General features: G+C 35.4%; 2 protein-coding genes and 1 pseudogene across 5 annotated transcripts; 1 reads left to right on the top strand and 2 right to left on the bottom strand.

The window, feature by feature from the left end:
- Positions 1-155: 155 nt before the first annotated feature.
- Positions 156-5,053, top strand: LOC140964268 (mannosyl-oligosaccharide 1,2-alpha-mannosidase MNS3). The gene is made up of 6 exons (XM_073423895.1): positions 156-451; positions 1,302-2,263; positions 2,878-3,130; positions 3,434-3,631; positions 4,006-4,154; positions 4,582-5,053. Exons 1-6 carry the CDS (start codon positions 374-376, stop codon positions 4,838-4,840), a joined length of 1,899 nt encoding a protein of 632 aa, XP_073279996.1. The 5' UTR covers positions 156-373; the 3' UTR covers positions 4,841-5,053.
- A 212-nt stretch (positions 5,054-5,265) lies between these two features.
- LOC140964266 (potassium channel KAT3-like) lies at positions 5,266-8,255 on the bottom strand (annotated as a pseudogene).
- Positions 8,256-11,587: 3,332 nt separating this feature from the next.
- Positions 11,588-15,078, bottom strand: LOC140964269 (prefoldin subunit 6-like). 4 transcript variants are annotated; one of them, XM_073423897.1, is made up of 6 exons: positions 14,969-15,078; positions 14,770-14,840; positions 14,535-14,659; positions 13,429-13,489; positions 12,774-12,824; positions 11,588-12,202 (listed from the first exon to the last, which is right to left on the bottom strand). In XM_073423897.1, the coding sequence occupies exons 1-6, from the start codon at positions 15,045-15,047 to the stop codon at positions 12,188-12,190; spliced, it is 402 nt and encodes a 133-aa protein (XP_073279998.1). In that variant the 5' UTR covers positions 15,048-15,078; the 3' UTR covers positions 11,588-12,187. The 4 variants fall into 4 exon arrangements, with proteins under 4 accessions (XP_073279998.1, XP_073279997.1, XP_073280000.1 ...); XM_073423896.1 differs by lacking the exon at positions 11,588-12,202 and adding an exon at positions 12,463-12,650; XM_073423899.1 differs by lacking the exons at positions 11,588-12,202; positions 13,429-13,489 and adding an exon at positions 12,463-12,650.
- Positions 15,079-15,647: the final 569 nt, after the last annotated feature.

Consider the following 15,647-nt stretch of genomic DNA (forward strand, 5'->3'; position numbering starts at 1 on the left):
TATTAAATCAAAGAAAAGGTTCATCCCAAGGCTAAAATTTATTTTATTTTTAAAAATTAATATATTAAATTCAAATTTCGGGGAAAAGAGGTGTATTTGTAGTTCGCCACTAGGCTAGAGCGGAAGAGAGAAATGGGTAATTTCCCTCCGTCAAATGTATAAATACTAAAAATTCAACTCGTTGAACTAACGGCGTTGCAGTGCTGACCTTCACCCCCAAGGAGCGTACTTCTGGGTTCTTACCAAGAATCTGATCAGATATCAAGAATTCGCGGATCTCTGGATTATCGGAATCCAGAACTAGAATTTCTCTCGTCGAAATTCTAATCCTCTCCATTTATTCATCTCAGTAACCTGAGAATCGTCTCCAACCATGTCGAAATCGTTGCCTTATTCAATGAAAGATGTACAGTACGACAACGCCAAGTTTCGCCGCCGATCTCTTCTCAAGGTTCGTGTTTTCATTTTCCAACTCCCACGGATCAGTATTTTTTTTCGAGAAAATTGATTTATTTATTTTTATCTTTTGGGGTTTTATTTGTTTTGTCAAGATCTCAATGAGTTCGGATTGGTGATTATGAAATTTACTGTGATGACGTTTGACGCTGATTTTTGATTCTTTTTGTGTAATGGGTTGAAGATGTATTGATTAAACCGATACTCGTTTGGTAGAATGGATATCCAACTGTCGTGTAAAATGTGAAAATGAATTTACTGCTCCAGTTGTTCGTGTTCTGATGTAAATTTTCTTTCAAAAACCTTTCTTTACTTTCTTTGCCAATTTATGACATTGTTTTTAGTATTTGTATGTAACAGAGGTGAAACAGTCTTTCTTGTTTATGATAGGCGAATGATACCATGATGTTCTGACTTCTGAGAAGTGTCCTTAAGTATGGTAATGTTTGGTTTGTGGTTTTTCTATTTCTGATTTTTTCGTAGTGGCGCGGTTCTTACTTTATTATGAAGCTTTCAGTTATCATCCAGCATGCTTACCAAGAATGGATGAAAGTAATGGGGGAAAGGCTTGTTAAATAAGAGAAATTTAGATAATGAAATAATGGTTAACTAACCTGTGCCTTTTCTGGTATGCCAATCGCCACATGCATGTACTGTTGATCATTTCATTTAATGGATTGATGCTATTTCTATTCCAATACATGGTTTTTTTTAAACAATTATTCACTCATTATTATATGTTTAATGAGCACTGTTTACTCTGCCCAGTGTTATTCTTCTAGAAGTTATAACACTTCTTGCCAGTATAAGCTGACTTAACTTTATCTTGTTGTTTTCTTCCACAGGGGATCACTCAAAACCTTTTAACCAGTAATGTGAAAAACGAATGTACAAAATGCAGTACAGGAAGGTTTCTTGTGCTATTAATGATGGGTGGTTTAGCATACGTTATTCTGACACATACTAGCACCACCACTTCTTCGTTGCATGGTATAGCTAAGAATATTGGAACAGAGGAAGGAAATAATTTCTTCACTGATAGAAATGGTAAATTTCGAAAATTTTGGAGGAAACCACCAAGGCTTCCTCCTCGATTATCTCCTGATGAAATCATTGCTAGGAATAACTCTATTCATAACTCTCATAAGATAGAATCTGGCCATGATTGGAAGGCTTGCCAACAAAAGGTCAAGGCGGCATTTATTCATGCATGGTCTGGGTATCGGACTTATGCGATGGGTTATGATGAACTTATGCCAGAGAGCCGTAGAGGCGTTGATGGATTGGGGGGTTTAGGAGCCACAATTGTGGATGCCCTCGACACTGCGATGATAATGGGAATTGATGAAGTTGTGTACGAAGCTGGCTCTTGGATTGAAAAGCATCTTCCAGAGAGGATTAATGGAAGAGGCCAAGTAAATCTATTTGAAACTACTATACGTGTTCTAGGTGGTCTTTTGAGTGCTTACCATTTAAGTGCGGGCGAACATGGTGCTAATGCTTCAACAAAAGGACCTGAGCCAAGGGTCTATCTTGAAAATGCTAGGAACTTGGCTGATCATCTGCTTGTTGCTTTTACGTTAAGCCCCTCGGCTATCCCCTTCAGCGACGTCGTTCTACATGATCGCTCATCACATCCTGCTCCTGATGGCTTAAGTAGCACTGCTGAAGTTTCTACTTTACAGCTTGAGTTCAATTATCTCAGTTCTTTGACTGGTAATCCAAACTACACCTTGGAGTCTATGAAGGTTTTGGAACACATGAAGACTCTACCAAAGTTCAAGGGACTTGTTCCTATTTACATAGAGTGAGGACAGATTGTTTTTTGCTTCTTTAATTGTATTCATGGATTTGGAATTGTATCATGGAGTTCCTGTTCTTTTAAAAAAAATTATAATCTTTAATCTGTTTTAAATTATGTGCTAGCTTGCCCTCAGAGAGCTGTATAATTTCTTCTTCTCCCAACTGTTACTTTTAATGAGAGTTCATCTTTGCATTTGCAACACGCATCGCATGATTGACAAAATAAATTTTAAAAACTAAATGCTGAGGTAAAGTGCAGATTTATTGTAGCCCAGTACAACATGGGCATGGTTTTTTAACTATCTACTCCAACTAATAAAGAATTGTACTATCAGTGCACTATCTGAAGCTGTCGAGGTTAAACCTGTGATTGCTGAATGTATTTCTTCAACATCTATCTTTTGTTTAATTTGAGTAGAACTAGAAGGAAAACGTAGAGAGACCACAAGTTGCATGGTATTAGGATTTCAGAAAGTCAAATCTCTCTTTCTATTACCCTTCTATCATTCACTGGAAATCTATGCATTCAATGCCGAGCATCCAACAGTTGTAAATAGGACTTACTAAAAGTCATATCTTTTTAATGTCTATTCATTTTTTTGTTACCTATCATTGCAGCCCTCATTCTGGTGAGTTTAATGGGGAGAACATTAGAATCGGATCTCGTGGGGACAGCTACTATGAGTACCTCATCAAAGTCTGGCTTCAGAATCAAGGAAGTAATTTGACTTATTTGCATGATATGTATAAAGAATCAGTGAAAGGCATCAAGGAACTTTTAGTTAGGAAATCTACTCCCAATGGGTTGGTTTTTGTTGGAGAACTGCCTTATGGGCTGCACGGCGCGTTCAGTCCAAAAATGGATCATCTGGTATGTTGCCGCAGTATTTTGATATAGTTTACATAATTAACAAAATTGAGTGTGAATAAATTGTTTTACAAGACAGCCATTATATGTCTTTTACATGTTGGGACGTGTCCGTGAAACATGTATGCTTCTTTGTGAACAATGTCTTTCTCCATTTCCTCAATTATCAATGCGAAGCTGTGGTCTAAGCAATTTTCGTCAAAGTAACTTGATCGTGTGTTCCACTTGTGTTTATCTAACAACATAGCACGCATATTTTGAGCTCAATACTTTCTTGCTACCTCTTCTATGCAATTTTATGTGTAGGTATGTTTTCTTCCTGGTACTCTTGCTCTTGGTGCCACAAAAGGCATTGTGAAAGAAAAAGCTATGAGAGAAAGCTTGCTCAGCTTTGAGGATCTTGAAAATTTGAAGCTTGCTGAAGATTTGGCTAAGACTTGTGTTGAGATGTATTCAGCAACTTCTACCGGACTGGCTCCAGAAATCGCATACTTCAATATGGAGGTCGGCTTGCTTAATAGTGATTTGTTTGTCTATTTTCTTTTTATCTTTTACGTGTCTGATAGCGGATTGGAGTAGTTGTTGCATTATGGATATATGGGTTACCAAATCTCTCTCTTCCTGCAATCATACTGTTACAGACTTTAATATTGATAAAGGGCCTGCAATATTGGGCCTAAACCAAAACTGTAACTCATAAGCCCTTGGAAGAATCTAGATGTGAGGAAGGGGGCATTAAGAACGGTTCTGCATTCAGTCATTTTTCATCTTGTTTTGTGAAGAATACTAGCCGTGGCTAGGGGAGCAGTTTTATTGCTTATACAGTGTATATCTCTGGGAAAACTCCTACAATATTGGTTTATTTTTGCTTTAAACAGGGAAAAGGAGAAGGTGGTTCTGGTGGTGGAAACAGAAATTCAAAATATGTGGATGACATAATTATAAAACCTGCCGATCGTCACAATCTTCTGCGTCCTGAAACTGTTGAATCACTGTTCGTCTTGTTTCGCATCACAGAAGATCCAAAGTATGCCCAATTATGTTGTTAAAGATAAAAATTAAAGCGTCTTCTTTTTTTCCCTCAAAAATTTTATGGTGTAACATGAATGTGTTTTTCTTCTTTATAGGTTTCTTAGTTCCTTGCCGAACTTTTTCAAATGAAGAAACCATGCCTTGTTACCAGCTTTGTTTTAAGGAGCTACTTTTTCCTTTGAATAAAGAAACATATGGTGCAGAGAACTTTTCAAAACTATTTATTTCTTTCTTGAGCTCAAAATTTCATTGTGATTTTTAAAATTGGTTTTGTTTTTCCATGCTCATAAGATAGCATCTTGTAGAATTTCTCCGTTTCTTCATTTAGAGATCAGTTCGGAAGTGGATTTCAAAGCTATTTTACTGCATGGGTTCTTTGCCTTTTTCACAGACTAGTCTAACTCTTGCCAATGCCTATTCAGATATCGCGAATGGGGCTGGAAAATCTTTCAAGCATTTGAGAAGTATACGAAAGTTGATTCCGGTGGTTACAGCTCGCTAGATGATGTTACCGTGCTTCCTCCACGCAAAAGAGACAAGATGGAGACATTTTTCCTGGGCGAAACTCTAAAATATTTATATTTACTGTTTGGAGACGGTAATGCTATTCCTTTGGATGAGTATGTATTTAACACAGAAGCTCATCCTATTCCTATTCAACGCATTGCAAGCACGAAGTGATCTGATTCTTCTGCTAAGTTTACAATTTTAAGCTATGTGACAATATCAGGCGGCAATTCCCTATTGTTTTAGATACAGCACCTGAAAGACTATGAAGAATGGGTTGAGAAGTGCAAAGGTGGATGAAGTTTTGCTCTCTTCCACCCTACTTCATTGGATTTTTGTATTTATTTGTACTAAAAATCACTGAGAAGATTTTACATATCGATGCCACAGATGATTGATTGACTTGCGAATATCTACCATTTTGTAGCTATGGTTATTGCTGAGCGACATGATTAGATTGAGCTTAGGCAACCATGTAATGAAGTAACCTTTTATCATGATTTCCTTTACAGAATACAATTATCGATTCAAACTATGTTTTGGTGTGACTATAGATTTGTTTTGTAATTTCTGGTTTCCCACGTGTTATATAATTGTTAGTTCAAGTTATTGCACATCATTCTTTGCCTGCATCTTGGCTTGGCAGAAAAAATAAATGATCACCATCTTGTATTACTCTTAGGTCATCAATTTCTGCATTATCTGCATTTACTACCATTGTGAGCTTGTCATCCCCAAATTTTTTGCCTACAATTGCGCAAGAAAGGGATGATCAGATATATCAGGTACAGTTCTAGGTACTGTAAGTCTTAAACAACAAAATACCTGCTATTATGAACAGTTCTCTGAGCGAATCGGGTAGAATGATTAGCTTTGCAGGCTTGTTCTGTGGACGTTTCTTCTTTCCAAACTTCAGATGTATGGTGACTCTTTTCCTGGCTGAATTTATATCATCTACTGAAGTAGGATAAATTGAATTGGTTGAGCTGACATATGTGTTACTATCGGCATAATTGGTGGCCCTGTTTGATTTCTTTTCATTTTCATGAAAGGGCAGTGAGTGCACACCGATTTCACTTCTGTTGATGAATCTTGAATTGGAAATTTCTACTCTTGATTCAAACTTCGTCGTGTCTCCAAAGGGTGCGTGCTGGTATCTGGCTTGAGCATTGAGTTCTCCCGTTTCTCTGTTGGGCCAATTATCGAGGATCAAACTTGCCTCGTGATGGTCCTCAATATCGAAACTTCTCCATGCTTTGAGCTTGAAGAACCAGAAAGTAGTTTTGCGGATCAAGTGTCGATTCAAGAAGAGATATATAATCAATATAAAGTGCCGATGGTTAATAAGTACCCGAAAAAGATTGTTCATGACAATGCTTTCATCTACCGGATTTGCTCGAAGAATGTTGATAAATGTGGTTCTGTTCAGCCTCAGTATTTGCGAAACTTCAGTTGTTCGAACGCCAAAAGACCGAGGCATATTACATAACACTCCTATTTCTCCAAACATTTCCCCCGTGGATGCCTTTCCCAGAATCTGTGTGTACATGAAAGTATTGGCTGTCATTTATATATGTAGTCAAACATATATATGGCAAATGAATTGGTTAGTGATTCTTACTTGATCTTGTCCATTGATCTTTGCAATCAAATCCTGCCCACCACCTCCATCAGAACATAAACATAAAGCAACAATTTTTGGTAATTTATATGAGATTTGGTAGCTTACCACTGATCCCGAGACCATTATATATGCATCAGTTGGACATTCATTTTGCAGAATAACATCTTCTTCAGGAAGGAAATACTCAGCTTCCATTTCCGGGACCTTTCAAGAAAATCCTGGATCAATATTTTTCCTTCGCTTCTTTATAAAGAAAACTGGACGATAATTTTACTGGAGAAGAAATGGTACCAATTGAAAAAGGAAGTCCTGTGAAACTCCATGAAAAATATAGACGTTTTGAACCACGGGATAAAACAAATAACGTGAGACGCTTGCCCGAATAGCATTTGGCACCCCATTTAAGGTCTCTTGCCGTTTCAATCCTTCTGTTTTAAATTTGAGACATATATGTGACAAAATTTGTGATCTTGAACTTGCGAAGGCAGTTGGTTTCGCTTCGTGAATTCTGAAGCATCTCTAACGGTATCTCTCTGCAGAATAGAAACAAATCTATCAAAATTCGCTCCAAAAACACCCTAATACAGCACATATACAGATTAGGGGAACAGATCATACAAAGTTTCTGGTGCGGCTGGTCCAGGGAACTACAAGATTTGTCATGTTTCCGATGAGATAAGCTGTCAATCCTAGGTTGAACAGCATGAAGAAGATGGAGAACAGCATCTCTTCCGTGTTCTCAGCGTGTAAGTCTCCATAACCTGTTGTAGTTAGTGTTACTATAGACCAATACAATGAGATGACATATCTGTCCCAATGGCTCATTTGTTTGAAATTTGGATATACTGCTCCAATCCAAGTTTTGCTAGGATCATGATATCTATGAGCTATCGAGTAGTTGAAGCATCCTGCACAATGTAACGCGAACAATGTCACCTGAATACGATCAAGAACAGTGACGTTGTGTCAATATGGGATATTTATGCTCAAGTGTGAGGATTCACTACAGAGAAGTAACAGTCCCTTACAGATAAGAGTTTAATGCAGCGAGTCCAGAAATAGTTGAACCGGATGTCTTTTTCAAGCCTGAATCAAGGAGAAATAGATATAACTTTTAACCTTCTATGCTGTATCGACAATCCTAAAATTTTCAAGAAAATCGAAGAGGCTAAACGAGAGTGGCGACCAAACCTTGCAAACAGGGAGCTGACTCGTCTGAGACGCCAAAGTCGCAACATGCTCAACAGTTTATAGCCCAGTCCACCATTTTGATCTGTGAATAGAACACTGAGAGATTGAAATGGTATGGTTGAGCAGACATCAAAAACGAACCAGGTCGACAGATACCTGTTGGTCATAGAAAACGTGTAAACAATTAAAGTTCAAGATTTATAGTCTCCATATTCATGATTTTGCGTAATGGATGCATGCTTAGCTACCTTGCTCCTATTTTACCACGATCATCAACGAGGAGATACGACTGGCTATCCAGGTATGCCACGAAGAAGGTGAGTACAATATCAACAGCAAAGAAACCATTGACAATGATGTCAAATACGAGATAGGCATCTCTTTTATAAGATACAAATGCAAAGTCAAATGGAGAAATCCAGGCCGAATAAATGACCAAAAGAATCAGAAACATTTCCCAGGCCCTGGAAAATAAGCAACAAATGGTATAGGAAATGAGTGTTAATGATTCAAGCTTATTATATTTATATAAAACTCTCTTTTTCGAGGATTGAGAAATGAAGCAAGATATTCACCGATAACATGGATCGAATGGGGACACGATGTATCTTCGAAGTATGGTAGCTCTGTTGCTTCTAGCTCCAAGGGATGGAAGGAGATCGCAAGAGAAGAAACCACTTTGGGTTCCTGTGCTGGATTGATAGTCCTCTACATAGAACCGTTTTATGAAGTTTTTCAAGTACGAAAACGACATTGTATGTGTAAGCTTACAGAAGTCGAAGACGATCTCTAAAAGCTTTCACACATGGCAAGAATTCTGGTGAGATGTTTATATATAGCAAAAACAGTAGAAGGATGATTCCCACGAAGGCTCCTTTTCTCCCACTTTCCATTTAAAGGAAGTAGTCTTTTCCAAGATGCCTAGAGCTCACTTGGAATGATGCTGCTGCAATGATTACAAGAGAGATTAATAAAAAGGCGCAAAAGGTGTAAAACAAACATGAGATCGATGTCGAAATGGCGGACAACATGTATTCTTGGCTAAGGTTTAGAGCTGCAGCCTCCGTAGACGTACGTATAAATAGCAGTAGGGGTACATGGATGATGGAATCACGTAATCAAATGCTATATTCTCTATCATATTGGTTAGATATCTGATCTCAAATTTTACACATTTATTGGACATTAAACTCACAATTTCATTATAAAGTTATGTACATTAGATGGAAATGGTGAAATTCAATGCTCTCCTGCAGCATCAACGACCACAACTGATTCGAGCCCGTAAGGTCTATACATTATCAAATGACTTGAGGCCGTTGGATCCGGAGTCAGTCCTAAGGCCAACATCAAATTTCTCCTAGGAAATGTTGCAATAGAGTTCAGGGGATGATCTTTGTTGATTGATGGCGGTGGCAAATGCAACTGGTGGGAGCTCCATAACATGTACTAACTCACACATGTGGATGAGTAGGTTTTGGGGGGGAAATCTTGAATTGGACTAACCACCATGGTTGAGGATTGATGATCAGATGCTCCATTTAATCTAACGGACGATCAATTTCCTTTTTGTATAGTGACAGACCAAGGGAGATACAAATGTATTCCTTTTTTCTAATAATAATTCATTATTACATTATTGTTAATATTAATTAAGTGAGATTAGTTAATTTAAGGTTATAAAAATTGGAGGGGTCAACTCAGACGATCCCAAATACCTTGGGAAAGTCAAGAGAAAAATTGTTGGTTTATTACATTCCAACACATGTTATGACTTCTTTGAAATGTCGACTTCATACAATCTAGGCTTTCGCCAAATTAGAATAGATAATTGACTCGGTACTCTCAAATCATTGTGGATTATTTACGATTGTAAGACTTAATTTTTTGTCGTTTTACACAAAAAAAAAAATTTTGTGATAAGTAAACGTTTCGATCGCTCTCTGAGTGTGGAAAACTATTGTACCTGAATACATACATTTTAAGCTAAGAATAATCTATAAAATTGATACTAACGTAAAGAATAAATGTAAAAAAAAAATCTTTGGAGTCCATTTTACTCGCTAAGTTATTTTGGCTGATGGTTTTATAAGAGTGCTTCCTTTTCATTTCAAGATGAAAATTCGTAAGATAATCATATTTCGTCGCCTTATCAAATTTACCATATCTCATGATTTAAAACCCAAATTACAGCGATACAGTAACGTTTCAATAGGTTTTTAACAATGTATGTATAGGAGTAGACTCATTTTACTCGAAGAACATAAGGTAAAAAGAAGGTCACGAAATCATAGATATGCATAATTAATGATGTACGACATGTTTACCAATTTGGACATAGATTCTACATGCACAAAGGGTTTCAAACTTTTTTTAAAAAAAATTAAAAATTGATGCAAAAAGGGCATGTTTTAAATGTGCACATAAGGAATTGATCAGTGTTTTAATTAGTGGATGTGGTGGATTTCGTTAGTGCACAATTAATTATACTCTTGGTGGGGGGACTCCCTTGGCCAGTTGTCCTTATATTTATCCTATTTTAGTACCCATTTTAATCAAACTATCCAATTACATTCAAAACTATTGCAAAGTTTAATTAGATTCTTGCATGCTTCAACTGTACAAGATAGACATAAATTTGGAAGTTAATTTTTACTGTTGAGATTTGTCCAAATCTCAATCTTTACCTAATCTAGGTTTTGGTGGAGTATAATTAAAACCAATACGTCACTATACTTAATTTACCCATTTTAAAAAATAACAAAAGATTTCTTTTGTAAACATAAATTCCTAGAAAAAAAACATGAAAAGAACGAGCTTGTACCTATTAAATATTTAAATCTATATATGCAAAGATATCACATCTTACCCCAGTCAAGTGACAAGTGATATTCCCATCCAAATACTTCACAAAAAAGCTGTCGAGACAAGACATTTATAATATCCATGAATTGATCCCATTAATCCATTATTCTTATCCGAAGTTAAATCATAAACAGACAAAATTTAGACTAATGATACAATCCAATGCTTGTAGGATTGATTATGAGAATATTGTCCAAAAGAAGGCATTCGAATTACTTTTATAAAAAAAAAATTTGAAAAAAAAAATTAATTAATGTCACATATTAAATTCACCGCATATAAATATTTACACAGCACGATTTATTGTTTTATTTCATGGGCTCGTACAGTAATTGGGGTCGTGACAGTATTTATTTACTAATGGTTGCGTGCCTTAGATTTCTTGATTATATAATAAGAGCAAATATTTGCTTGGGATAAAAAAGGAATTCATAAAACATGGAAATTGTTTTCATCGAAAGAGATTTTGGGAATAATTTCAGTTGGCAATAAAATTTATTCCTTGTTAGATAAATAATAATTGATACTAGGTAGAGTCCAATGTGGGAGTGGAGAATTTCAAAGAAAAAAAGATAATTCTCATCAATATTTTGAATTGATGAAGAAATTGCAGACTCAAACACTTAATGCATGCAGATCTAATTAATATTATACATATCCCACATGAATCACCAACGGAAATTATCATCTTTTGTTAGATGGACTCAAGGACCTATTTCTGTAAGATGAATCGACCCGATTTACATCTGTCATAAAAAATAATATTTTTTCATAAATCGAACCATTTAACAAAATTACTTCGTAAAACGATATTAAAAGAGTTTTTTATTTTTTTGAATTATCATTCTTCAACCTATATAATATTTACATGATAAAGCCACTACCGATCCCAACTAAAATCCTAGTCAATCGCCATATGATTCAAAGGTTACTGGTAGATGGACAGTACTGTTGACCACGACCAACCACCAAGAAATGAAATAAAGACAGATATAGCACGTTGCATAGGCGTTTCTGACCAACTTGTCTCATAGATGTTACATAATTAAAGGAGTATTTAGCCTTTAATGGTACAAATCAAAACTATGCCTAATTAATGAGTCAATGTTAAATCTACTTCTTATTTTTGTTTTATATAAGATAATCTACCGATTATCTCACTTGAAAACAGAAAACGTGAAATTCATCGATATTTTTTATTTAATATTAAGATGATCGACCGATTATCTTATACAAACATATATGCTACATAAAGGAAGAGAAATATACGGCACATGAGCAATAGAAAAAAAAAGGATTATATCATTGATTTGTAAAACAAGAAAAGTAAGGAGCAACAAAAGATACAGTTAATTTTATTCTACATGTTCCATGAGGATAATATGATGTTCTCACCAGAAGGAAAGATGTCCAAAATAATAAACTTCGGTATCCTATTTTCTTTATTGGCTGTCGTAGTGTTTAAGTCGAACATTATTTTGTACCTTCTAATTGAAAGAGCTAACAATATGGAGATCATCATCTGATATATTATTCCTTCTTATAATCAACCCAGCTTCATCTTAAAGCTTCCTTGATATTTTACATCATCACTAATCTAAATCTGTTTAAACATCGAACCAGTATACTTTGGAATCTAAGATAAGAACCTTGTGATGTTTAACGATACTCTGTTAAAACAAACAGAAAATTTTTATAAACATGCTAATATATATGTTTTACCAAGACAAAACTAAATGCAACTGCTAACCTTTTGTTTCTATCAATGCATCACCAAATCGTGAGAACACCCTCAATCACTCATTCTCATTAAGGACAAAATATTCATTTCTTGTATAATTTTATGTTCCTCCTCCCTAGAATCACGAAGTCACAACTCAATCAAAATTTCCTGTCTGAAGCAAATCAGACCCTAAAAATTTTGGCAGAGGCATCTAGTTACTTCAATAGAATCAACACACAACAAATGACAAATATTACAAAAATTTCAGCAAGAATCGCTCATTGAGTAACAACCTATTCCTGAATTTTCAAATCGATATTTATTCTGGTTATTTTTTTCAACCGGCATTCGGCTTATAAAGACACTTTTGGAACTGAAAACCCCAAAACCCCCTCGGAAAAAACTGATAAGGATTCAAAAGAACAATCGTCTACAGTGAATAACATTCCAATGATATTAAGAGAGCGCCATCAAGAATGACCATAAAAAGCATCAAAACCATTCACAAAAAAATTATCAAGTACTACTCGCCACTTGATCATTTCATAGATGTAGATTGAAGCTCAATTATCATTTGTCACCTACAAAATGATAGTTCATTGCAAGGACTGTTATTCTAAACAAAACATCAAGTAAAATTTCACATCTAAACCCATCAATGTGACAGCCACCATATCATGCTTGCTGATTCAGGCAAATTATACCTTGCCTTTTCCAGCTTGTAGAGATTGAAGTTTTTGTTGTACTTTAAATATCTGCAGATTGAAGAGATGTAGAAGGCATTAATGCCATCTAGTTCACAAGGGGAAAAACGAAACAAACTGAACAAAATATGAGATGAATTAAAAAATTGGATTACATGAGCTCTGTCGTAATAAACTAGGTTTATTCAGCCACAGTTCAAAACAACATCAATGCAAATAATATAGAAGTAAAATTACATTGGGCTTACGAGGATACATATATGCATGCCACGTAAACTACAGGTGATTTTGAATCGATAGATTCAAAACGATGTTAGATTTATGTGTTTACGGGTCACAGCAAATTTTTGCGGGTAATTTGGGATGAAAAATTATGATTTTAAATTAATTTCAATTTTTTGAATATATTTAATCTAGTCGAATTTTATATTCACTCTTTACTAAACTACTTATTTTTTAAGCAGTTTGGATAATCTTCGAATGCATCAGATGACTGCACCAGTATTTTGTTACAAGCCCCAACAATAATGAAGCACTAATGTTCAATCAAACTCGAGATTAGAAAGAAACCAAATCACATGTGACAAAAGGAAAATGATGTAAAACCACTCCTATAAAACTCAAATTAATTGGAAAAGGTATAAGGGTTACGAACGGCATCTTTCTTGCTGTTTTGCTTTTCTTCTAAATCTTGGAGAGTAGAATCGAAGCGCTTCCTGCTCCAAGAACAGAAATTTAAAACCAAAAGTAGACAAAACAACAGCAACAAACAATAGAGAAGAAATCACCCAGCGAGAAATCTCTTGTGGCTCCAAGTTTATTCGGTGCAAATGCTCAAGTAACAATTGACTTGTACATCATGTGATTACTTCACAAGGACAAAAACAAATACGCAATTGATAGCCATGAATGACACTCACAGTCAACGCATCTCTGGTCAAGCATACCTTATAAACATAAAAGGAAATTATCCTCCATAAGGGAAACTACAAAAGTAAACATTTACTAATAGCAAGAAAGTAATACCCTTCAACGGTAACACCTCAATAGTGCACAAATAAGTTATCCTCCATAAGGCAAACAGAAACTACAAAAAATAAACATTTTCTCATCGCAAACAAGTAATACCCTTCAACGGTAACACTTCAACAGTGAACAAAGAAAAGTCAATTTCCCCAGCACTTAAACCTCTACCACTCTGAAAAATCCAAAATTATGAGCAAACGTGACAGCTTCCCTTCATCTTTAGTTTGTATCAGTATTATGACGAGATGTCCCCCTAATAAATTGACCAATAATAAGCTTTATCCGAGCTGACTAAGGGCTTTTTATCCTCACATTATTTCACAACTCATATTTTGTTATTCATTGGCCTCCTTCAAAATTGAGTTATATGTCACCCAAATTTTGGTCCAAGATAATGACCCAAATTTGGGAGAAATAAAAACTGAATTTTCAAAAGAACACTCTTTGAACTCATAGAAAGAGAAAAAATAATAATATCTGCCATATATGTGCATGTTCATCCCTAAATTTAAGCAAAAATTCAAGACACGGAAAGATTTTACACTTAGCCAGAGTTCTCCATTATCTATCACATGAAAATAGCGAGTAGGATAACATATAGCACCTATAAAGTGATGCTCATAAGCTTATTAAGCAAAATAAAACAATCTCGAAGAAAAAAGTATAGCAAAGCATTTCAAACCAGTATAATTTTCCAAATGCCAAACAAGCGTCAATAACTGAAATCAAGCATACAGCTCAGCAGAGATGTATTCAATCCGCTTGCGAACATTAGCATTTGCCTCGGCCAAATCCTGCTTCACTAGCACCGGACCAATCAATTTGTACACATTGCCTTCGGCAGTCAATAGATCCAGTTCCTTTGCAAAGTGAGCAACAAATCAACAAAAGAACATTTTTGGGAAACAAAATTCAAACGCGTGGAATCCATTAATTCCCAACACAGTGAGACTATAAAAAGTGGACCTACCTTGAGGACTAGCTCGTTTTCGCCTAGCTGGATAGTGTATTTCTTTCTAATTTGGTGATTCTTTGCAATGTCTGGACAATTGAACAAAGTTAGTTGAAGCAAACAACCTCAATACGAATTGAACATTCGTACAAACGATAAACAAGATATGAAACACAAAAGAGCATAAACAAAAAATTGAAAAAATAAAAAAGAATACCTTTCTGAAATTTGTTCAGATCGTTGGCCTTGTTCTCGAGGTCTCTCTGCAACTCTTTCGCAGCGGCCGGAGATCCCATCGGCCCAAATTCTAAAAATAATTCAAAATTTTAAAAAAAAATTGAAAATCAATGACATGTAATTAATAGTGTTGGGCTCTAATAATTATTTGAAGTTCAGCCCAAGAGAAAAATGAAACCCAATGTCTGAGGATGAAAATCTCGGCCAACCTGATTTTACGAGTGGAGAAGAATTGATAGCTATCTGCAATATTCATCAAATTTCAACAACTTTGTCATTTTCAATTTCATTTGTTTCATCTGCAGCAGCTTTTACTGTGAAGTCCCAGTTTTTAGAACAATTCTTCACTTTGTTTGCTTAATTCAGTCTGTAATTATTTTTATTAATTTTTTATGTTGTCTGCAAATCGATCATTAGTTGTTTCTTTTGCTATATACTCATTTCTTTAGTATCTAAACGGTATCACGAATTTTTATATGTGAGACGGATCAACTCTACCGATATTCACAATAAAAAGTAATACTTTTAGCATAAAAAGTAATATTTTTTCATAGATGATCCAAATAAGAGATCTGTCACACAAAATACGACCCGTGAGACCATCTCTAAATTTGGTGAGGTTAGAACTAACTGTCAATCCAATTGTTCACGTTGTTTAG

This window comes from Primulina huaijiensis, chromosome 18 (assembly GCF_012295235.1).
Source record: "Primulina huaijiensis isolate GDHJ02 chromosome 18, ASM1229523v2, whole genome shotgun sequence".
Lineage (NCBI taxonomy): Eukaryota > Viridiplantae > Streptophyta > Magnoliopsida > Lamiales > Gesneriaceae > Primulina > Primulina huaijiensis.